This window comes from Pezoporus wallicus, unplaced genomic scaffold, assembly GCF_028554395.1.
Source record: "Pezoporus wallicus isolate ANWC-B61680 ecotype Strahan unplaced genomic scaffold, APGP_CSIRO_Pwel_v1 contig_3952, whole genome shotgun sequence".
Classification (NCBI taxonomy): Eukaryota; Metazoa; Chordata; class Aves; order Psittaciformes; family Psittacidae; genus Pezoporus; species Pezoporus wallicus.
Genome location: NW_026635034.1, coordinates 2,974,337 through 2,999,603, shown reverse-complemented (window position 1 = coordinate 2,999,603; position 25,267 = coordinate 2,974,337). Strand labels below are relative to the sequence as shown.

At 43.3% G+C, this 25,267-nt stretch overlaps 1 protein-coding gene across 1 annotated transcript in view; it reads left to right on the top strand.

The window, feature by feature from the left end:
• SV2B (synaptic vesicle glycoprotein 2B) overlaps nucleotides 1-2,130 on the top strand; it is a 55,245-nt gene extending 53,115 nt beyond the window's left edge. The window contains exon 13 of the mRNA XM_057419940.1: nucleotides 270-2,130. Coding sequence (XP_057275923.1) covers nucleotides 270-453 — 184 coding nt within the window. The 3' untranslated portion in view covers nucleotides 454-2,130. The remainder of the gene's footprint in view (nucleotides 1-269) is intronic.
• Nucleotides 2,131-25,267: the final 23,137 nt, after the last annotated feature.

The following is a 25,267-nucleotide window of genomic DNA, read 5'->3' as shown; positions in this document are numbered from 1 at the left end:
TAGGTTGTGTCCTGCTGTATTTGGGGAGGCCAAAGGCTGACATAATGGGGCACTGCAGGACTGGGGAGAAGCTAAGATGGAAAAGAGAAACGAATACACACAGACATTCCGCTTAATCACACAGACATGAGAAACAGTGATATCTATTTATCCCTTTATTTATTCTGCCTGGCTTTTCTTGCTAGAAGCATAGCCTGGGGAACACAAGAGCGTTCACAAAATCACCCATCCAGATCTTCTGTAGTTACACCTGCTTTTCTTTTCCACAGGGCAACAGCCTTTGGCATCCTCAATGGGCTTTGCAAGTTTGGTGCCATCCTGGGGAACTCAATCTTTGCCTCCTTTGTAGGGATAACTAAGGTGGTTCCCATCCTTCTGGCTTCCTCTGCTCTGGTTGGAGGTGGCCTGCTCGCTTTGCGCCTGCCAGAGACTCGAGAACAGGTCCTGATGTGATCAAGTGAGGCCAAAGAGGTTGGGGGGGGGCAGGTGCAGAAGAACTGAAAAGAGCCATATTTGGGAAAATCAAAATGTCCATTTCTACACTGTTCTGTCGATACCTCAAAGAAGACAATGGAAGCAAAGAAGAGCCCAAAGGGATAAAAACACTCCCCCTAAAACACCATTTAACAGTCACGACTGGTGCATGCAGCTACCACACACCCCTTGCAGAGCTTGGGTTTAACCTAGCCTACGCTGGGAGCCTGCCCTTTCCTCTCCACCCCAGTGTAACAACACAAGAAGAGAACATCAGTTTCATGCATGTGTGAGCGTGTCTGATGGGAGAACAGATCCTGACCCCCCCCATGCCTTTGCTGAGCTGTGAGATGCCGCCTTGCCTGGTGCTCCTTGGCAACTCTTATCAGCTATGCTCAGACACAAAGGGCGTCCGGAGTTGAGGCAAGCGGCAGATCTACTGTAGGTGAGCTCCAGCAATAGGGACTGGAGCAACAAATGTGGCTGGTGACCCTAACTGTCTTGATTTGGGGGTTACCAACTAAGCCACCTGCAAGAGTGAGAGAATCCTGATTTCTGGAGGATGTGAGGGTGGATGCTCAGCTCTCTCAGAAGACTCAGAGTTTCAAAGCCCTTTATTGTCTTTACTCGGGCATAGAGAATCACTATGGTCTGGGAGAGGAATATATACATAATTTTATATATATATATATATTTACACATACTTGCAAATGTACACACATATTGAAGTCATCAGCTATTGAAATTTGCAATTTTTAATCTCAGCACGGTTAAGAAGATCTTAAAAGAGACACTAAAAAGAATCCTAATAATTCAAGATTGTCTGCAGTCATAACCAACTTAGTGACACTTCATTCTTTATATCCAGACACCAAATATTTAAATGTATTGATGGCTGGGAATATATATTTCTATGATGATTCAGAGGGGTTTTTTCCTGCTGTTTTCACAGAGGATGAATTGATAAGATGTTGGAGCATTCCACAAACCAAATGTGTACATATTATCCAGTGCAAACAGGGGACTTTTTGTTAAATACCTAAAGTATGGTAGCTGTGAATTTACCAGCATTTTAGCCATATTATTTAAAGAATATGATGTTTGATTTTCTTATATACTTGGGTCTCATTGAAGCACTGTAAGCACAGTTACTTAAAGCCATTTAACTTGTTACACAGGGAATGCACGCAGCAAGCTTTCACTGTACAGAACATTAAATTCTCCATTAAGTGGCCCATTTAAATTTGATATCCTGTAAAGACCATTTCTGAAATTCATATGCTCTTTTTATCATACAGCTTAAGTCCTGTTGCATCTAAAAGCAGCGTGAGTTGCGTAGTTTGGGCTATATTTTCTTGGGAGGCAAGAACAAAATGCATACTGTTAAACACACCAGTGCTCACAATTGATGAGATAATGCTAATTAAACCCTTTTAACAAGCCCAACAATAGACCACAATTGATCACAAACTGTCATATAATGCAGGAAATTTGTCTCACCAGGATATTTAGTGACATAAAAATTTCTTTGTACTTTTGCTATTGATCTTCCCATTTACCTTTCTTTGGATCCATTATTTTCTTCCTTTTTTCCACTTTTCTGTAAGAAAAACAAGCAAGGCTAGGCTGAAATCCAGCAGGTCTGAAGTGTAACACCTCTGCTGCACAGAGAGCCAAGTACATTAGCAGCACAGGACCAGTCCCATGCAACAGCGGGAGTCAGCATTGGTGCTGCTGCGGGGGACAGCCGAAGGACGCAGAGCGTGGTTAGATCACAAGAAGCAAATCCTTTGCCGATGAGGCAAAACCCTCTAATGAGCATCACTTTTATCCTTGTGTCAGTCAGGGATAAACACTTACAGAGCAACTAGGCTACAATGGGCTATTTGGGATGTTTGAGATTTATTCTGAAGCTTATGAAATTGATAGAATCACAAGCTGCCATAATAACCAAGCTCATTATGCCTCATTTCTTCATTTTATGGGTATCTTAGGGCCTCTTTTGATTTGTCTTCAACACAGCAAGGTTCCTTCTCTAAGGTAGGAGTGAATGTAATTATGTCCTTTGGCAGCAGTTTACAGCTTCTGTTGAGAATCACAGCCCAGAACATGGTTTTGGTGGTTTTGTTTCTCTAAGAATGTCTGGTCCCTTTGCATGGTGAGAAGCAGCTAGATACATATTTCAACACAAAAGATCACCATGGTCTTTAAGTTTCATCCATTTTGCTGGGCTGTGCATGCCAATTACCACATTCCAATGTTTCGTTTTCTGGGCTGTTCTGTTGCACTGCTCTGTGGAGCCAAAACCTTTCTCTATTTATTTTATGAAGCACTCTTATGTACATATCACCCAGTGCTCTGACAGCAAACCTGACCCTTTGTGTTCTCCACTGACATTGTACAGTGACAGTAATGACGTCATTTATTTTGCAAAACTTCTCTGTTAATTTTCAGAGAAGGAAGAAATTGCGGTCTTGAGAAGACAGAAATGGCAAAGTAATCATAGAATCATAGAATAATTAGGGTTGGAAAGGACCTTAAGATCATCTAGTTCCAACCCCCCTGCCATGGGCAGGGACTCCTCACACTAAACCATGTCACCCAAGGCTCCGTCCTACCTGCCCTTGAACATCACCGTAATGGTAGGAAATATCCAGTCTTAGAAACCTTTCTTCTTTACAGAACGCCTTTCTCACAGGCTGCTAAACCTCCCCTTCGAGAGATTAGCTGGGACAGGGTGAAGAGCAATAGGACCTTGTTGTCAATGTCACACAAGCTACCCATATGGCTGCAGAAACCCTTTGCACCCCTAAAATCCATGGGTCAGTCACTTGAGGGCTAGAGGACAATGCAGGTGTGTTGTGACAAGGTGCCTGTCCCTGACGAGAGAGTTTGTGACCTAATAGGAAAGGGCAGACATACACAATGGCCTAGGAAAGGACAACGATGAACAGAGAAGGAAGAAAGGGAAAGCTAAAGAGAAACAATATCACCTAGCCTTAGACATCTATAGTTAGATGTCGGGATCTGAACTCGTCTCCCTGTGTTCCCACTATTCTCAGCTGAAACACATAGGCAATATATGTGACCATGCTCAGGCACATTGCTGAGAAGATGGCTTGCCCTGGATAGCTCTGCTTTTCTCCTTCTGTAACAGAGAAATCCAGGGCAACAGCTCCAGCTCAGGCATCAACCTTTTTGATACCTGGATTAACATCTCCCATCCAACTTCAGCGTGAACAAGGCTTAGTCAATACTCCTCATGTGTTTGTTTATTGTCCTTGTCACGGTGTAAATCAGTGTAGGCTTCACACTGCTGCTCTCCAAAGCAAAATGATCGATGGGTGAAGTCCCCTCAGACTGTGCTCTGGTTTGCCTCTCAGTTTCAAGCCATGAAATACCTGCCAGGCTGAGCCTGAGCCATTGAGCCCTGGAGCATCATGCAGGGGGAGATATCGCTCAGGCTCCTCCTCTGATGGCTCAGCTTTATTTCTACTGCAAAATCAGCATTATACCTTCAGTGCACGGGACCAGCATGCCTCCTCCATTGGTTCCTCCTGCCTGTCTTTGCCACAGTGAACAGTCTTCTTGTCTTGGATGCACTGGACCATCCACAGAGAGAACTGCTGACCACAGGTCCACTGATGATCTCTGCAGAGCACTACTTCCTTGGATTCATGAACTTTGCTGCAACAGGGACACAGAGAACCAAGACAGGGGACTTGCCTTAAATCCCAAAGACCTCTTCCAGAGGAAGCTGGACCTCTTCATGCATGCATGGCACACCAGTACAGCCATGCAGCCAGGAACTTTGTGGCGTGGGAAAGGTGGGTCTAGGGAACCCAAACTGGCCTGCTGTGATTTAATGTCTTTAGGGGTACAGCAGTGTAACAGGATCACAGGAGGAATTCATTACTGAGTTTCTGAGCATGCAGAAACAGGCATTTAGAGGAACACAAAGCACTGTTGATACTACTGTAAGACACCAGTGGTATTACAATAAGAGTTCTGCCTCCTTATCTTTCCTGTTGATTTAACTGGTTGTTCTATACCTATTCCTTTAGTTCAGTTGTGCAGGACAGCTCCTTTCCCCTGCCTTTGGCTCTGCTATGTCCTACTGGTGGTGGCTGCAGCTTGTGCTGGGTGGGGTGATCCCCTCCTTGCCCATATGATCCTTATCCCCTTGGAATGTTCTGTGACTTATACCCAGTGCTATATGGATCTTTTGGGCTAAGAAAAGGGTCACTCTTGGAAAACCTGTATCCAGATCCAGATGTTCAGCATACTGGGGAGTGGTCAGGCAGCCTGATGTCCTTCGGTGATACCGGAGAGGTGCGCTAAGGGATATTCCCTGAGCCTGGAAGTGGTCCAGCCCCAAGGCTGGGTTCACACAGGGGCACAGAGTGAGGCTGCATGGAGCTGAGCTTTCTGCAGATGTGCAGGTCTTCTCCGCATCCTGCTTTGAGACCTCCAACAACAGAGTATACTCTGATACTGTTATAAGGAGGCCCTAGGTCCATTTATGTTCCCTGATAATGCCCTTTGACTCTCCAAAGGACATATGAAACCTGAGAGTATATTTTTAGGTTTATGTAGATTTGAGCCCCATCTGTTGTATTCCCATCAAGTTTCTCCCTTGGTTTCTTATCCTCGTATTAGCAAACGCCGCTTTTAAGAAGAGTCAAACCTGGGAACTGTGAAGGAAACAAACTGAAAGAAATTTCTTTGCTCTGTGTGGTGTTAGTGCTCTATAAATGTACACACACTGCAAGTTCCACTGTAAATAACACCCAGTGTTGTGCATTTAATGAAATGTTTCATTTAGATGTTTTGTCGACTGTGTGTGAAATAGACAATTCCGGTCCCTTGGTTCCTTTTCATCAATTGAAACCTTTCTTCTTCTATGAGTTTTTTTTTATTTGATCTGTGTCTGGTTGTCACTGGAAATTGCAGCTGTTCCAATGGACTTTGGTTTTGTTCTCTCTGTCACATTAAAAAGCTGGAAATAAACGAATGACTCTTGTAGTGTTTGTGTTTAATGCACACTTCGGTTCCTTTTACAAGGGCTGCTGCGAGTGACTTCCCCAGCCTGACAACATGGGGACTTCTGATGTTGGCTACTTGTACATCCTTGCTCTCTCAGCTAATCCCACCTTGATTAAGTCTCACTTCTGTCACAGTTCTTTCACGCTGTGTACTTCCTAACACACTACATGGGAAAACCTTTATCCTGAAAAGGTTTTTGGTGGAGGAAGCATGAAATATTTTGAAGTGCCATGCAAAACCAGATTATGTCCTAAAAAAAGTGCTGCTTCTCCTAGCTTGGCACATCATTTGACTACGATGTGTACTCTTATGGATGTATTTCTAAGGATGTGTGCTATTTATTTGCAGCTGTTTGTATAAACGTAATCATCCACCCCATGCCTTCAGAGCAGGATGACAGAGACCTGTATAATGTTAACAGCCTGGAAGAATTGCTCATGGCATAAGCAATGGAGGCTGCTTGGCAGATGTTGGGGACTGTGCATGTATTTCAACCTCATGCAGCGATGTCTCTTCCCCCAGAGCAACCAAAGGTCAGTAGGGGTTTGATTCCAAGTCAGCTGTGGCTAGTTTTTAAGACATTCAGGTGCTGAAAGGTTGTCAGGTCAATCAGCATTTAGTCCTCTCTTCATGTAACAATGCTAAAGTTAGTATTCAAGTGAGAGGTAAAGAGCCAGGAGATACTGGAAATACAATAAAGGAACCATGAAGGTACCTCCATCATCAAGAGGCTACATGAGGTGTTTTTCTGCATCTGAGGTTCAACCAAGTCCCATTTGAGCTGGGGTCCTGCTGAGTGAACCGAAGCCAGCAGCAGTCTGGGGGAGCTGGTAAGGATTGGTCTCAGGTGGGAAGTGGCAAAGACAGGTCTCAGATGGGAGCTGCCAGCTCTGATTTCTGCAATGCTCATGCCTGACTGTTGAGTACAGAACTATAGAGTCGATGGTCTGTAAGCCTCTTCCGTGTGTTCTGCCTTCATGTAGGAGTCGGTGTATTAGCAAACACTGTCAAAAAGCTGTTTTCTATGAAGTGGGCTTTTAACTAAGATCAGAGATTTGCACTAAAAGCCTAGGAGGTGCTTTCAAGTGGTCCTTAGCCCAGGCTAGTTGACATTCTGCGTAAGGCTGAAATCTCAGGAAAATCCCTTATTTGAATGTTCAGACAAGCTTGCTGATAAAAACTGTGCATAAAAAAGCCCGACTAATTTTAAAGTAGGGCACAGGGAATTTAAGAGTAGGATTATGTGATACGGCTGCCTGAGATAGCATAGGATGGACTGGATGATAAGAAAACCCTTTGAAAGCTGTGTTCCTATTTTTCCATATTGATGATTGTACCTTGACCATCTCATATTTCTCACTATGTGGAGTTTCCAGCGCAGATTCCCATAGTTACTGATAAATGACCCAGATTCCCTGGACATACAGGTTCACCCAAGCTGTCACAGAAGGTTATAGGGTGGAGGAAGAAGGCTGGAAATGACAGCATTCCATACAGACACTAAATCCAGCAATAGGTCTGAGTGATGCTTCCAAATTCTTAAGTAACTTGATATTGGGAGTAGGATTTCAGTTAGATTATGGTAAGTAGCTCCTACACCTTAAACCCTGGTTTTGAGACTCTTAAAGTAGAGCTCAAACTTAGCAATTTGAGCTCATGCTTCTTGAAAAGTCAAGGGAAGAACAGCAACTTGTCCAGACACTTATTGCTGGGAAGTGGAGCCCTGTTTTTCCAGCTTGTGGCAGAAATTGCTGGACACTGAGTTCCCTGCCAATTCGCAACCATTGATGTGACTTTGTGACTGCTATGGGGTAGAGGCTGTGTTTCTCAGACCAGCTTCTTGTAATCAGAACTAAATTATTACACCTGACTACTGATCCTGCCCCAGCTGTTTCGGGCCCGAAATTAGTCCTAATAAGGCCAGGAGATGGCAGCAGTTACACACAGCATAAACTGCGGGTTCCTGGTTATAGCATTGACTGCTGGAGGCTGCGCTCAGGAGCAGGACTCGCTGCCGGGACCCCTTCATGCGCAGACGGGATACGGCAGCAGTGCTATCAGGTACAGTCACAGGGATCTGACCCCCAGGAACCTCATGGAATAGGGCAGTGATTAGAAAGTTTAGAGAAGAGCGAGCCCTGGTTAGTACTAAAGCTTTTGAAATGGGAGATGTGCAAACCTGAACAAAGCAAATGTAATTATGGGGTGAAAATGCGAGAGTTCAGTAGACTTGTGCAATTCTTTTCAAGCTTTCTTAGCCTGCTGCTCTTATGTGTTTTCCAAGGGAGATGTAAATTCCTTGTAAAAATATGGTGAGACTCCAGTTAGAGGAGAAAAGCTCTGGGCTGGCCAGTGCCTTACCCATAGGAACCCCTCAGCACAAGCAGTGACCCCTGAGGCAGCCTGTTGAGGTGCTGCAGTGAATGGGTTTCATAGACAAGATCTCCAGCCCAGCTAATTATGGCAAGATATCACCAGCATTTCTTCCTAGGTTCAAGCCTCAAGCACAGGCAGAACCTTCTGCAGTCAAAATCTGAGCTCTTAAAATGAGAAGTTTCTTCCTAGGGTGGTTTTATTAACCCTTCCCACATCCCTGTGTTAGAAATATAAGACAAGGGACAACACATATATTCTTAAGTGCTATTGCTTATCACCTCAAAACAACCTGATCCTCAATGCCTTCCCTAACTGGGTGGCAGGTGATTCAGAGCAGAGTACTGAACCTGCTGAGTATTAACCCAGTAACACCAACAAACATTGCAGTTTTCCTTCTTGCAGTGTGGAGAGAGCACAGAGCTCAGCTTGAGACCTGAGATGTAGATAAGCTGGGGCTTTACCCCAGCCTTATGAGCTTGCTCACATCACAGCTGGATGCAGCTGCTGGCCACCGTGGGGTTTATGCTGACAGCTTCTCTCTGAGAACTAAGAGTTTAGGATTCCATGGAAAGCTTTTGCTTCACCATAGAAAATAAACAAAGGAGCCATCCGGTAAATGCAAACAGATCTAATTGTGTGGAGACCAAAGGTGGATCTCAAGTGCCTTCATTCCTCTCTTTGCAACCCTGGCAAAGTAAAGAGACTTACTCCAGGGATTGCAGCCTGTCTCCATGGTGGAATGCCACAGGCAGGACAGCAGCGGGAGCCGGCTCCACACCAGCTGTGGGATATCAAAAGTTGGTCATATTTCTCCAGAGGGAGCCCTTTCTTCATCTTGAAATCTTCTGCTCCAGCTTGGGATGCAAAGGTTGTGCTCAGCCTCTCGAATACATCTTTGAATGACAAATTCAGCACTTCATTCTTTCTTATTCAGGATAAGAGCTCTGAAAACTTCCCAGCAGCCTGTTCCTTCCCTCAGACCCCTAAATAACAAACTGCTCCTCAGGAACCAGCCATGAACTGAGCACATAGGCCTATAAATATTTCAGAACAACTTCTTTACAGCCTTGTTTAACCCTATCCAAAGAAGCCACAAAGAGTCTGCAGTCCTGGCTTGGTCCAGCTGTAGGATCCTGCTAATCACTTTGTCCTCTTTCACATCCCACCTGGATAAGGACAGGATTTGTCAGGTTTGTGTTGGTCTCTGGGCCAGATGTGAGTAGTGACTCTTGCTCTGAGTGCTGACCTCTGCATCAGGGGCCCAAGCGACCTTCTCTGGCAGATTTTCAGAGGTTTTGGGATACCAGTTACCATTGAATGTCCTGAAGCTCTGTTGCTTTGCTGGCTTTTATCTCTGGTGTTGCAGCATGTCCCTCCTCCAGGTCAGTCAAAACAGCTTTTTCTTTGAAGTGGTGCAAATTTAGCTCCAGGTAACCAGTTCGCTTTTCTCCTTAGGTCAAGGTTCTTTATAAAACTTAAGTGGGAGAAATGCTGGTTAAAGAGAAAAAAAGAAGTTGCTCTGGGTCAATGTCACACTCACAACAAAGAAGTTCAAGGCTGAAGTGTATCCTTAAATCACAACCATGACTACTGCACCTTTCTGATGTCCACTGGGGATGAAATACTGCCCTAGATAGGCTTTAGAGGTAGGATTTTACAAAGAAGAAGAAATCCAAACGGGAGAATGATGCAAGGAAATGTTAAAATGCAGCTTTTCATGGCCACTCCACTTCAGCTCTGGGAGAAATTCTTATCTGGAAATTGACATCCCAGTCTGTTCCTTGGCAGTGCACAGGTAGCCTGAACAGCCTGGTGGTTCTTGTCTCAGGATGCTCAGTCAACACCAGTGAGAAGATAAACCTCTCATACCACCTGAGAGAGACGAGACCAAATCTTATATCCACTGTTGCAGGAGTAAATGGTGTCACAGACAAGTTGACTTCCCCACCTCAAACCCTGTGCTCATAGGGGAGAATGTGTGGCCAGTTGTTGGAAGTCTTATTCACTTAGGGATGGTGTTTTGAAGAAATTCATTGACAAGAGGAGCAGCTTTGAGATTGGCTCTGCTGAGGGGAAACTTGGCAACCTCCAGTTTGCTATCATTCCTTTTTCAGGACTGGCTTAAGACTTTGGAGCAGGCTTAAGTAGGGATTTTAACATGATATTGTCTGGATTTTATCAGAAATATAGAACATTCTATTCTCCAGGGTTGTCTTTCTGGTTGCATTTGCCAGCAAAGAATGCTGAGCCCTTGCAAAGAAACAGAACAACCTCAGATAAGAACCACAAGTAATATAGACAGAAAGCCTGTATGCATGAGATAGTTGCCTCTGATGAAGTGGGCATGTGATCTTACACAGGGTAGCTATTCACTGGAAAGCTGACAGTTCTTCCTCTTCAGAAGAAAGACTTTGCAAGTTAGATGTCTGTGGTGATTCACAGCACAGCAAAATGACTTTCTGTCTCCTTTTGTTTTCCTCTGGTTTATGTCTTCATCTTCAGGTATGGCTTCCCCAAGTATCCACCTTCATTTGATAAGGCTGGAATCTGGTGACATGATGCAAACGCAATGTTGATATTTAGGCAAGATTATGTAAATCCAATATATTCAGTCACTGTAGTCCTGGGAATTCTCTTATCAGCAACATAATTGAGAATGCATTCCTCTGGTGTGAGAGTGGCAGGGAAGGAATTAGGGCTGAGCTAATCACCAGGCATCTCTCAGCCAGGATTTCCTGATACATGACAAGGAATCGGCACAGGTGAGAAGTTTGTACAACAGAGATTTCCACTCAAGGGCCAAGCGAAAGGCACACCAGTCATTCTTGTATAACCGCACAAAGCATTAAAGCCAACATGGAGTAAAGCCTGGATCTTTCTCTTGCTCCATAGGGATCCCAGTTTAGTTTGGTGTCTGCCCTAGATCTGATTCAGGGAGAAAGCATTACAGTTTCCTGTTCTGAGCTGCTCTGTGATTGTAGCCTTAAGCTATTAGTTCTTGTGTTCCCTTTCACTCTGTAACAAGAACCTGTTGCCAGACTTTACATTTACGGGTAAAGTCCTTGGATGGTGGCCTGATTAATGTGGTTTCAAAATGACACATGGGTGATGATGCTGTCAGTACCTACATTATGTTCTTGCATCTTTCTTACTACTTATCTTCGCAATAACAGCTCACAAGTGACTCCTTTGTTTTCCTTTGGACATAGTTGAGCTTTATTTATTGTCATTGGTGTTATTACTATTATCAAGGTAACCTGGCTGATGGACTTACAGGCATTTGGTAATTACTTCTGCAAATAGCAAAGAAAAATGTACCTTCCAGACTGAGGCATAAGCAAAAGAAGGGCAAGGTGATGATGAGTTTTAAAGAAGTGTCCTTTCAAGTCAAAGATTCATTCCAGATTAAGATCATCATACAGTAAATAATGTACCTGAGTATTTGACAATAGGAAACAAAGGCACCCTGTTGCAAATACACTAACATAACAACTCACATTATTATCTGAGAATAATTATTTTGTCCAAGGAAAGTATAGACCTTCAAAGGAAATAACATCTTAAGTCACAGCAGATTTTAATTTAAATTCAAAGTGTAGGAATGCACATAATGCCCCATCGCTGTTATCTGGCTGGATTGGTGTCATTACAGTGCTTTAAAGACAGCCCCAATAATTGAACTAAATACCTGCAGCCTAACACTTTGCAATTTCATTTTCTCCTTGTCAGACTGTGTAATTGATATTTGTACTGGAGGTAACAAAACAGAAAATGTGAAGGTGTTGATAACTGCCATTACTGTCTCTTAAACTGCCTGAGAGATGGTGAGGACTGGATGACAGTGAGGAACTGGTACCTTTATAATAGGATATAAAACCATTAATGTGGCCTAAGCCTGTGGTCAGTGCCTGCCTGGATTAGGATTGTTATGGATCTGATACTGATCTTGTGTGATAACTTCTGCTAGCAGGAAACCCAGTCCTGTAATGAACCAAAAGCATTGACCTCAAGCTCCCAACTTGCTGCAGAATGAGACTGGGGGTCTAAGTTTCTTGAGCTCACCTCTGTGTCTGCAGTTTGCAGCAGAAACCTTGTTAACACCACTTCAGAAACATAGAATCCCAAACTGGTTTGGGCTGGAAGGGACCTTATAGTTCATCCAGTTCCAACCCCCCTGCCATGGGCAGGGACACCTTCCACTAGACTGGGTTGCTCAAAGCAGCTGGAGTTAATTCAGTTGATCACATTAGAAGATCTGTTTTGACTACACTGATACTGGTATTCCTCTTTTACAACACTGGTGCTATCTATGCTCGTGTCTGGAGAGAGTAGAACGGATGCCTTAGCAGGTCCTTTCTAAGGAATCAGCTATAATATGGGCCGTTCTCCCACTCCAGAGCTAATGTCAACCCAAAAGCTAGTACCTATCTGCAGACTGCTGCTTTTCCAGGTGCTGCAGCAAGCTTTTCCTTAGCCATCATAGCTCTGAAGCTATGTAAATGCCTGAAGACTTAATCTTCTCCATTGCTTTCTGATCCTTTTAAAGTTTTGCTTTCAATGGGGCTGATGGGTTGTGGAGATGCAAATGGCCTGCAGAGGTAACCCAAAACCTGAGGACTTTGAGAACCAGGACTTTTGTGTTTCGATTATTTGTCAGGAAAACAAAACAAAAGCAAACATCACCCCACTCCCTTCAAATGTGAATCGTTTGTTGAGAACCTCTTCTGGGGTGATAGATAATTGCTATCTGTTCTGCCTCCAAAGCAGCTCAAATCAACCAGGTGACATTTGTCTCAAACGGAGGCAGTTATTAATAGGCTGCATACTTATATGGCTTCTTTACAATGCAAATAGCTTCTTACTGAGCTGCCTTTATCCCAGCTTTTGGGCCATTTTATCCATATATTCCTGACATCTCACTCCTCAGTGTTGTCTGGGTACCCATAGAGGAAAGAGGAGTGAAAGCCCAGTTGACTCCACAGCTTGAGGCAACACCAGGAGCTCTGGGAATGTCCGCAAGGGTATAGGACACTGCTGCAGCAAGGATTTGAAGGCCCTGGTGCCTCCTTCTTTGATAAACCAGTTACCAAAATAAGACCCAGAATATGGCCAATATACTTGTTATCCAGTGCTCAGAGAACAAAATGCTTGTACCCATCCACTTGGCAACACTGATTCAATAGAGAAGTTTAATTTATTTGGATTTTGGAGAGGCTTTGGCAGTATAGAGTGGGGATCACCTTCTCTTCAGCATTATATGAAATGTATATTCCTAGCACTTCAGAGCTAATTTTTCAGGCATTTCCTGGCTTTAAGCCTCTCAGTTTGAAAAAATAATCAGTAAAACCTTAAGAAAGGCTGAGGGAAGGTTCCAGGGATGGGGACATGGGGACAGCTGTGAGCGCTTGCTGATGTTCCATGTTGATTGCTGTTTTCATCCTCAGTGTCAGGAAACCAAACGGATAGGAGAAAGCAAATACAGTGCAGACTCCAAACAAAATATGTAAATGCAAATCAACGTAGAACAGTAGCAATGACCCAGAGGCAAGCATTTGCGGGAGAATGGAGGCTTTCAGGCTCCAGGATGAGACTTAAAAATCCAAGTCCTGAGCTCTTCCTGTCAATAAAGGTTTAATGAAAGGGACAGGCACACTGTATGACATGGGAAGGTATCAGAGAAGTAAGTACTGAAATCCTGGCTGTGTTTTTGAGTGCAGCACAGTATACTGAGTTGCTCTAAGAATGGAGCTTTTTTTCTTTGAAAACATGCCCCCACACTGAAAAATGCCCCTGTATTTATGCACTGATGTAATTAGACTTACTGCAATATGTATATTATATAAACAGATGCTGGTAGCTCTTGCGGTCAGATGTAATTTAGAAACGCAGATTACTATTATTACTAATAACTATGATCATGACCAGCTGGGGTTTATAACCCAGGACATGCTACTTCTGGCAGTCTATTACTAATGTATGTGTCCTGATCATTATCTGATAAAAAAGCCAAGCGAAGTGCTATGCTGCATGTAGGAAATCATCTCCTCTGCACTGCTAAGTGGACTAAATGCATAGGTACCATTAGTCCTCCATTATGTACTCTTCCAAGTACAATTAAGCACAGAAAGGGGCTTAAACTAGGGCCTGTTGTTTTTCCCAAGTGCGTGATGTAGGTGGAGTTGGTTTATTATGCCCATTTCAGTTCTTGGTTTTTGAAAGAAAAATGCTAAATGGTCTCATTAAAACCTCATCGAGGAAATTTATTCATCCTACTGAAATACTTTTGGGCTCTTCCAAAACCAGTAATCAGAGTCTGAAGACAGTCATCTGCCTTGCTAATGGACAACAGTTACATGTGTAATTGATTAATTAAGGAACGAAAATCACTGCTGAGACCAAGGGAGGAATCCACAGCTTCAGCAGGCATTGAAGTAAAATAGCAGCTCCTCCTAGGCAAAGCAGCTGAGTTTGTTTCAGGTATTTTTGCTCTCTTTATATTGCTTCACCTTTTCCATAAAGGTTCTTATTTAGTATCCCAGTGTTTGCTGTGTGTAAGAAATAGGGAAAACAAGAAACATTCCTCCTTTTCCAGCTGGCAGAAGGGTATAGTTTGATGGAGCTTTAGTATGAGTGTATTTATCTCCATGTGGTCGTTCATTGGCTTTATGTGCGTGAGCAATAGTGTACATGTAAAGAGGCAACAGAGAACTCAAACAAATGAGCTCTTTGGCAAGCTCTGGGTGAGCATGGTGATGTCTTATTCCTTGCAATCTGTGTGTCATGATTTATCTCCTATGGAGGTTGTTCCTCCTGCCTCACTGCTTGTTTGGAGCTTCACTGGTGCCTCGTAGCAAAGGTGTCTCACAGGGCCCTGGCTGATGAGATTTCACACATGGAAAGAGCCAAACATAAATATTTCAGCAGATAATTTGAATGGGGAAGCGGTGCAAATTAAAGCCATCTCTGGCAAGCCCATGGTGAGTGTACTGCTAGGCGGATGAATTGTGCTCTGTGGGAGCTCTTTCAAGGCACAAGACTTCTTCAAGAACAGAAATAAGTGGGACACTGAGGGATGCTGCCTGTAGATGGCTCAGCAAGTGCTGCCTCCACATAACATCTGACTTGAGAGTCTCCTTTTGCTTTGAACAGACTTTCTGGTCTTTTCAGTGATATGGGTATTAGTGGCTGCATCTAAGACAAAAGACAATATTGGTTTAAGTGTTTCCCATCACCAAACTTATCGATTTTCTATGGCTCTTGTACACCTCCCATTCCGGGTTTGTTAGCTTAGCCTGGCACAAAGCTCCAGGAAGATCCAAAGATCAGGCAGAGATTATAGTGGGTTAGAAAGAGCCCAGGAGTGTTGAAAATTGATGAAGAACCCTAAGCCTATGTATTAATAAACATCCTGAGACCTCTAATAGCCGAGCCATTGGCAGTTCAGCCAGGCAGCCCAACCAAAGCCAGTTTTTAATAGTTAAAGACCAAGCTGTTCAACTTGCTCTCTTCATCTGCCCATTAGGCGCCTCTCATTAGGCATTACCACCCCATTTGTGCACTGGTCAATGAACTTTTGGAGAACAGATGGTTCTTACAAATACCACAGGCAAATTCAGACCAGAAACAGGCAGGTTTTGTTTTTATGTTCTTGAGCATATGTAGACCGCAGGTACAGGTTTGGACTCCTCAGTCCCCGTACTTTGGACCTGTCATAGCCAGCATACTACATATTCTTTAGAGGTTATTTCTGCTGTTGTTGGTGTGCTAGTGATGAGTTACCTCAGTTGGTCATGACATGTCAAGAGACTAAATGAGGTAACAGATGGTTTCCACCCAAGTTATCTTATTAGATGATGATTTTCAAGTGCTGGAAATTGTCCGTAAGCAGCTACAAAAGAGCATCCCCAGGTTACCCTCAGATTTTGTTGAATGTAAGTTTAGCTTTTGGGCAGATAAACCCCAGATGACTTCCTTACATTTCATTTTATGGCAGGAATGAGCAATTTCTGTCCTGAAATTCTTAAAACCAGCATTTTTGTGCTTTTGTGATTATTCTGAAAGCAAATTGAACCTTCTTCTCTCAGCTTTACTCAGATTTTGCTTGTGAGTGGCAAAGATCTGAAGTCATGTACATTTCCCTAACTGCACCTTAAGGTACTTGCCCCTAACTGCTATGAACAACTGTAATAAGCAACTTTTTGGAGGTCATTTAGAACAGCATTACTATCCTATGTCATATCAAGATTTGACAAAGCACTATTCATCTGGGCTGAATTTTAAGCATGATATTAACTGAGTGATATTACCAACTCTGCTTGGTATCAGTGGGGCTAACAATGAGTTTTAAATGCTACACTGAATAAGGATGGATTCAAGCAGGTGCTTATTGTTAAGCATGCACAAAAGCACCTGTCTGATTCAGGACCCAAGAGAGATAAATGGAGAAAGTTACAGAGCAGCTGGTATCTCTGCCTTCCTATCAGTGTGATTTCCATTCAGTGAGCAGGTGAAAAGGGAAAGGAATCAAAAGATAAAAAACTAGATTAAATTAAAGGAAGACGAATAGGTGTTGGTTAGGTCATGGGCATGTTCAGAGTGACACACTCTGTCTGACAGGCCCCCTTGTATGGATATGTCCTTTCTTTGTGAGGAGCAGATCTATCTTATGGTTATGAATGATGGTCTAATAGAAGGATCATCAGGATAATTATTCATAGTCCATAAACTAGCAGAGGAGAAGCTCCTGGTCTTCTGATTTATGTCAGCTTTGAGACCAAGCCAGAAAACTTGTTATTATGGAGCAACTTTGTATGCATGTGCACGCACGTGTGTGTCTGCGTATGCAAAACCTGTCACTGTCAGACGCAATAATGGCATTTTATTGGAAAAAAATTAAACTTCCCTTGCCCTTCTGGGCTTGGATTCATCTTGGAGAGGCAAAAATGAGGGACCTGCCACCTCAGCTTCGCTGACTTATGATTGAAGCTGATTTTATTGTACATTTTGTTTTCTTATGCATTCAGATGATAACATGGTTGAGAAGGGAGAGCACAAGAGTGACAGTCGGAATTCCTGTGTTTTCTTAAGGATAATGTAGTTTTCTGTTGTTTGATCTCTCAAACAATTTGACTTCTATCCTGGATTTCTGTTTTGCCTATAAAATGAGAACAGTGATACTTCTCTATCTACCTAAGAGGCCCCATAGTATCATAACACGGTTTGGGTTGGAAGGGGTTGCCATGGGGGTTTCACTAGACCATGCTGCTCAAAGCCCTATCCAGGCTGGCCTTGGTACCCTTCAAATGATGTGGCATCCATAACTTTTCTGAGCAGTCTGTTCCCATGTTGCCCATATCTGCAGTTTTGTGGGTTTCCTGTCACCCCAGGATTGTGGAGCTGGGGGCTGCATTGAACTGTCATTTGCCCTTTCTCTGGATGGGAATTTGTTACACACACACACACAAACACCGCTCGGTTCATGCTCTCATCTATTGGGAATATTTAGTCTTCTCATGATACCAAACCCAATTCAAGGAAATCAATTCATTCAGACTTGTGAAGACGAGGATACTGCAGGGGGGAAATAAATTAGTAGCGGATGTTTAGTCTAATGGATGATGAAAAACTAAAGGGTTTTAAATATTAATTTATTACCACTGAGACTAGCAATGGGATTTAGAGGCAGGAAGAACTGAAGCTCCTGAGTTAGATTGTTTTCTTGCTGACGCCTCCATTCTTCCAGTTGAAGGCCCAAGGTCTGTATCTGTTGGTTAAAGTGGACAGTGTGTGTAAGGCACAGCAGATAGCCTGTAGGGTGTCTACTTAAAACCATCAACCTGTAAAGACCCTCATTCTGCTACTATCTGAAGACAGAATAAAGGTGGTATATAACTGTTTAGGACTGAAGGCTAAATCAAGAGAAAACAGAATGGCGGATAAGCAAACAATGAAGTGACAACAGTGAACATGACAGGCAGGGACATCTGCAGAGCAGCCTCTGCAGTCCTGATCTGCAGAGGGTAATCATGGCGATCTTTTAGTTCATCCTTGTGCAATTATGATCTGCTACAACAGATGTAGTCTATGGTTTCCTTGGAGCTGTTCCAGCCTTCAGAGACCAGCCTGGCAACATCTCACAAGCGTTTGATAGAGCATGGGGCACTTTGATAACACAGACATAGCTGCTGTAGCTTCTCCTGGTAAACTGCACCTTTAGGAGCATGTCTCCTTTCGGATTCTCTGTAGAGGTAAACGCAGTCATTCTGGCAATACTCTGGCCCCTGTAAAAGGTTTTAGAAGTGCAGTTAAGCACTGAGTCATTTTACAGCCTTGACCATCCCAGCTACATTGACAAAGATTAACAATGCTTTTCTGGCCTTTATTTAGCTCCTAAAAGAGCAGACAGTAGTCTCCTTTGTGGCCCTAGGGATGTTCAGTGGGTCAAGGTGAGACATTCACCCCAGCTATACACAGGGATTCGGCTAAAGAAGCAGGGACACAGATTACTGGAATTTGATGACTCCCATAATCTTTTGATTCTTTATCTACTGCTTAAGAAATGGTGCAGTTACAAAGTGTTTGTTGATGGTAACTATCAAAAGCACAGTATATGAAATACTCAGACTTGTAATTACTTACTGCGGTAAAATGCAATTAAGTGCCCAATTCCCTTCTAAGCACCTCCTGCCTTCATTCTGCCTTCCTCCCCATCCTGCAAAGCACAGCAAATTAACAGCAGGAAGGGTTAGATCATAATAATGTTCCAGTGAAAACCCTAAAGCAGTGGCCTACATTAATGTAGCTACCTGAACTCAAGCATGGGCTGCTGGCTGCTCCAAATACAGTTTCCTTATTCTTACTTGACATGTGCAAAATTAAGTGCTAGACAACCTGCTTAGCTTCAACTTTGTCTCCTATTCCCTTTCATTGCGCCCCTCCCAGAGTCATTATGTATAGGGGTGCATTATTTTGCAAGTAGGAGCCAGAGAAAAAGCTTTTTGAGTGTTTTCAAATTTAACTGAGTTTTGCTTGTTGTATAGAGGGGTTTGGGCTAGGAACTATCAATGAGCACACACCTTTTGTGTGTTCCCTTCTCCTGTGAAACGTGCAAGAGTCATTGCTGAGAGGCACATGGGCAGAGCTGGTCCAGCTGAGTCCTCTGCGCTCACTGCTGCTCCTTTGAGGTGTGTGGCTTGGTTCCTATGCCGAAAACCAGTCATCAGTGGTGGCTCAGAAGGAAAATGCTCACATGTTAGGAAATGTATTATTAAACTTCACTTGTCAGCTTGAAGTCTGATGCTGATGTTACTACTTTAAATGAACTCCTTCACGCTAGTGCTTTAATTGTTCAACAGTCAACTGATCTGAAACAGCACTCAGACCATCAGGGACCACCAAGATCAGTCCAACATTGCTGCTTTGCCCCACTGGGGATTTGGGTCCAGCCTCTGGGTTTCTATATCCATGCAGAACTAGTAGCGTGTTGTGGGCATCTGATGTGTGAAGTGTGGTGCGTTCAGCTGAGCCCCTGAAGAGGTATGTTCTGACAAACATAATATTTGGTGTCTGCTGAGACAGAGACTCAGTAGAACAGACTGGCCACTTAGGCAGTACATTGTGTTCAATGTACTGTATATAGGAGTCCTTTTTTCAGCATATATCCTATTAAATTAACTGGAAATGAGTGTTCATCAGTCTCTGAGGGAAACAGCCTGAAGCCTTTTCTTTCCTCTTCACATCAGACATTCATCAGGCCTTTGTGACTACATTGGCTTGCAGAAAAGGTCAGAAAACAGCTCTGCAAATACAAGTCGGATTTCCAAGGGCCAAACCCTTTAGTCCTTACGTGGGAATTTTTCAGTACAATAATGGTTAAATTCCACAGGTCAATCCTGTTCTTTTTATTCAGCCAATGCTGTTGGGGTTGTGGAGAGACTTCAAATTCCCAGTTGCTTCTCTCCAAAAGCGGGATGAATTTGGAAGCAGGGTAAAGTTATCCAATTTGTGCATGCTCAAAACCTTCAGGTCTCTCTTCTTATTCCAGGCACCCTCTTCAAGAAAATTCATACTGATGATTGTCAGATATTCTTCCAGGTTTTGGCAAAGAGCTAAGGATTTACTTTAGAGAAAACTGCTGGCCTCAGAAATGCTTGTGAATACTTCTTATTATTTCTGGTGGAGAATGAATATTTCTTCTGCTTTGGTGACAAGGTTAAAGACACATTTAGAGCCATTTGTTGTGACCCCATTTGCTTAGGGACATGGAGATAAAGCCCAGGTTTGTTTTTGTTCAAGTGTCTCATTGTAGTGCCTCTTGTTATACTATACTATTCATACTACTATATGTTATAAAAGTCTACTGAATTTGAGACAGGTGAATCTCACTTCTTTGTGATTGAATTAGGTGGCAGAGTCCTGCAGAAAGCACAAGTTCCGTTTTCCTTCTCCTATTTGTATTTGTGAAATAGATTAAAAGTAAACTCCTGGACCCAGGCTCTGGAGAGAAATGTAATGCCTCACTTGCAATCTGCATGTCCCATGTTTGGTGAGGAAAAACCATCGCACAGGCTCCCTGGTTGATGACACCTCCTGCAGTTATGTCACCATAAAGGGGCCTTTTTTGTGCCTTGTGAAGCTTTTCCAAGTGATAAATGGTGCTTTCCTGTCTCTCCATATCCATCAAAACCTCTTAATGAATTTCATTGCACTCTGAAAGTGCACTATTGCCATAGGAGTGAATTAACATTGAGGGAAAAGTCAGTTTTCCACTAATTCACATCATGTTTTTCATTTGTCACATTATCTCCTCAGCTTTAAAATCCTTAATGCTCTGGGTATAAGCTACTGATAAATGACACAAACTTTCGCCATTCATCTGTGCACTTGTATAAAGCATGAAGAGTGCAGGGCAAAATCAGTCCATCTATAGATCTTCTCTATAATACCCTTGAGTCTCTGCAGTGACCTGCAGGAACAGATGTACTTTGTGGGATGTCAAGGGTGAGTTAACAAGTCTGAGAGAGTTCAAGTGAAAACTTGTCAGGAAGCTGAAGGAAGAACACCACTGTCAACTCCTCCTTTTGAAGTGAGGACAATGCAGCCCAGTTTCCTTTAGCAATTGCAATCCTGATGATACAGTGCAAGGAAGGTTGGCTCTTGAGGTGAGCGTTTGCACTGAAAACCTGCAGAGCTTTCAGGGCAGCCTTGAAATGCTTTCAGAGCAAATCCTCTGGCAAATGCATATTTGGATTAGTGTTTGTGATGGCTTTTTATTCTTATTAACTTCTTGCATGCAGAAATCTGTGTAAATGTTTGCCAAAATCAAATCTAAGGGAATGAAAGCACCTAAACAAAGGCTTCTTCCTCCAAGGGAATGGAGCAGTGTTTCCAAGACTCCAGCCAGGAGCAGTGTGTAAAAGCATATGTTGCAGTCCAGGTTGTTGCTTGTCTCCTCTACAGTTAAGACTCAAACAACACCCAGATTTTGGGCCATTGTATTGGCAAGCTATACTGGGTTTGTGGGAAAAGAAAACTGAAAGGCAGTGGTACTTGTTCCCCTTACTGGATGCCTCATCATTAAACAGCCCTGTCTCACTTAACTGCTCTAAATCATCCTTCTGCCATACTGACTAATGGGGACTGTGGCCATTTTTTCTCATTTCCAACTAGATCCAAACTCAAGTCTCCATGGATGAATAAATGAATGGATTTATTTTATTGCAGCACTTGGCCCTCAGTAAATGTCAGAGGTAAATTGGGATTGGATTGGGGTTTCTTTTTTTATGTTCTTGGGTAGGAATATTCTGGGCATGTGCTGTACACGTGCTTCCTGAGGAAATTAATTATTGTGTTGTTATTATTATTACCATTTAACACTTGTATGGTGCTTTACATCTTCAAAGCACTTTGCAAACGTTTAGCTAATTAATTAAAGTGCATTTCATGCAAATCCGCTTCCATCTGGATTTACAATCAGCCCTCCTTCATGGGGAAATTATGTCACACATAAACTAAACTAGAAAGCTTGCTGGAGCTGGGAGCAGTAGCTTGTGTGAGCAGTGGGAGGTGGAAAGTAATGATGCCTCTACAGCTGCCTCCCTCGGCTGGGGTCCTGGTGGCTGCGGCATAGCTCGCTGCTCTGGACAGCCCCTAACACCAAGAGGCTCACAGCGAGATGCATGATCAGCACAAGATTTAGGGGCAGCCCAGTGGCTTTATTTCAGAGGTGAGTTCTGGAAGCGTTGACTAACATCTGCTTTTAACAATGTTCCTCTGTCCTGTTTTTATCATGGGATTAACAGCAGTTGCTTCAGTTTTACCCCAAGTCAGAGTGATGGCAATGACATCCTCTAAACGTCTCTGTCCTGGAGACAAAGATAACATTCAAAGATAACGTTCATCTCAAAGACTTTTTTACTCCCGTTGGAGTTCAATGAGGCTTGAAAGACACCGAGTGCGAGTGAGTAAATGGGAACATTGCTTTTGACAATGTGGCATTGGGGAACCTGTGGTACTTTGGTCAGCCTTCTCCAGCACCACATGACGGGTTTGGCTCTGCCTGCCAGCCTGTCTCCCACATCAAGCTGTTACAGAGAGAAATGTGCTCAGGCATTGGGATGAGGGGAGGAAAGAGCCCTCCCCGAACTCACCTGTGCTGGCTCACAAATTATCAGTCCTGGTTACCACCAAAAGAGGCTTTGCCTCTGCAGCATTTACTAAACAATCAGCATAATCCCCTACCAGATACAATTCAGTGGATGCAAATAAGGTCTTAAAACTGAAGAGCTCCTGCTGACTCAAATAAATCGGGCCAAAGCCACCACTTAGCAGCCTAAGCTAAGGACATCTAGGTTTGACTGGCATCCTGCTTCAGTGCCAGCTGCTGCAAACCAAACATGTGTAATATATATGTGTATATTATATATCATTTTTCTGGAGAAAATAGTAAAACGGAATAAATGTCAAATGTCAAAATGCCAGAAAAAAAAATCATTCTGAACACAAGATCTTCCATTTAAACAGGAAGAGTAATTAAGCAGCAGAATAATTTAGTGTCACAGGTGTCTTATTCTCCATGCTCTTGAAAACAAGACTGGATGCTCTATCAGAAGTTTTGCATTAGCTGAACAGCAGCTTGTACCCTCAGTTCAACCTAATTTGATGAAGATTGATGGTGTCTGACATAAGAAGTTAGGTAAGAACATTAATCTTTTGTCCTTGAGCTCTGTGATTGGTGTAACATAGAACACCTTTCACACAGAAATTGATGTAAAAGAAGTTCAGCATTGGTGGGAGGATTGCCCAGCTGACAGCAGGACAGAGCATCGCTCCAGCCCCTGGGGCTTTGCTTTGCCAGGCTTGTGGTGCAGCAAGCAGCTCCAGCTCCTTTGTGCAGGAGTTAAACTTACTGGAATGAGCTTTTCTAGGGAAGCAGCAACATTGGGAAGGGATGCTCTGGAGCTGTCAAGGGAGGGAAGAAAAGGAATATAGTTTGTACCAGTGACCTGGTAAAGATAATGCACAGGAAAAGACTTCATCAAAGAGGAAAAAACTCCAACATTTTTGTCTTCTTTTTGTCAGAAAGATTTATTTTCTTTTTTAATACCGAGATGTTGATTTTCTTACAAAGACATTTTCATTGCTTTTTCCTATTTTCTATTAAGCTAAAATTCTGACAGTCAATGGTCAATAGTTTCCAGCTGAAAATTAAAATATTCTCTTTCAGGACTGCAATTATATTTTTAGGAACAAGCCTGAACTTTGAAGGGAAACATAGATACGTCCTTAACATTTTTCCCTCCAGAAAAAATGAATGTTCTCTTGAGAAATAGGTTTTAATGAAAAACTTAGATTGCTGTAAGGATCTGTACAGTCACGGTAACATAAGAAGCATGGTAAATTGTTTCTGTAATAATTTAAAGCTATCCTGTTTCTCTCCTTGCATCACTGCTATTGGGTTATGTGGCCATAACCTTATGTGGCTGATAGTAATGTAACTATTGCCTCAAGTCCATGAAAATCCTTATCTGTCATTCAGGCAAAACCTGAAATCATTTTTGACCCCTGGTGTAGTCAAGATAGCTGTGCTTTCCCTTACAACCTGTTAAACATGTTTAAGATTAAAAGGAGTGGACTAGAGCAAACAGGATCGCAAAACAGCCAGAAGCTCATGGCTGTGTTTGCTTTTTGAGTTCTAACACCGATACTGCAACGTTAAATTCTAATGCACCTTTTCCTCAAAGGGAAGAGGGATCAGGTGAAAGTTAGCTATGAACAGACATTCGCTGCTGTCCTGGGTTCAGCAGTAGCAGTCATGTTTTTTCCTTTGTGTTAACTGGTGCAGTGCTGTGTTTTGACTTCTAGTTTGAGAGCAGCGTTGGTGAAGCCGATGTTTTCGGTTGTTGCTAAGTGATGTTTACCCTGACCAAGGACTCTGTGAGGCTCATGCTCTGCCAGGGAGGAGGGGAAGCTGTGAGGAGGCAGAGACGGGGCGCCTGACCCGGGCTAGCCGGGGAGGTATTCCATACCACAGCACGTCATGCCCGGGGTGGGGGGTAACTGGGAGTTACTCGGAAGGACAGGAGCTTCCGGGTGGAACTCGTCTTCTTGGCCGGTGGTATCGTATTCTCTTCCCTTGTTATTTTCCCTTATCATTGTTTTAGCTGATAGTAGCGGTGGTGATTTGTTGCTGGACTGTTCTTGTCTCAACCCGTAGGAGTTGCACTCTCTCGATCCTCCTCCCCGTTCCTCCGGGAGCGGGGAAGGGGAGAGCCCCGGTGCAGGGGGGGGGGAGACGGACACGGACCTTGATTGTTGTCAGCTCGGCACCACTCACTGGGAGTGAGTGAACAAGTTACCTGACTGGGTTTAAACCACGACAGCTGCATCATGGCAGCATTCTAGAGGAAGCCTCCCCCTCCCTCTAATGATGCCCTTTGGCTCTTTAGTTTTTATCTAGGTTGGTTTTCCACTTTGATAATTTCTAAATTGTTGCTTATTATTGTAATATCGGTTCTTTGCAGAATGCTTCAAGCAAGATGTTTTAAAGTACAAGGCATAAATGCTGTTGGAACTATTACTGATGATCTCTACCATGCCCTCAAGAACTTTTCCAAGCTGGGTACTGAGGTACTACCAAAGCTGTGGCAAAAGGCAGAGTTCAGGATTCCCCTTGTCTGAATGTTTTTGGGTGCAGAAAAGCCTATGACCAGAGTTTTATGTCGTCAGAAGACACAGCAGAACTCCTCACACTGAGACCTGAGTTGGCTCCAAGAGCCACACAGCCCCATGGCTTTGGCTCCTGGGGAACCACAGCAGTTCCAAGGTGACAGCCCTGAAGTTAAAGGTGCTCTACAGAGCTCTCCAGTTTGGC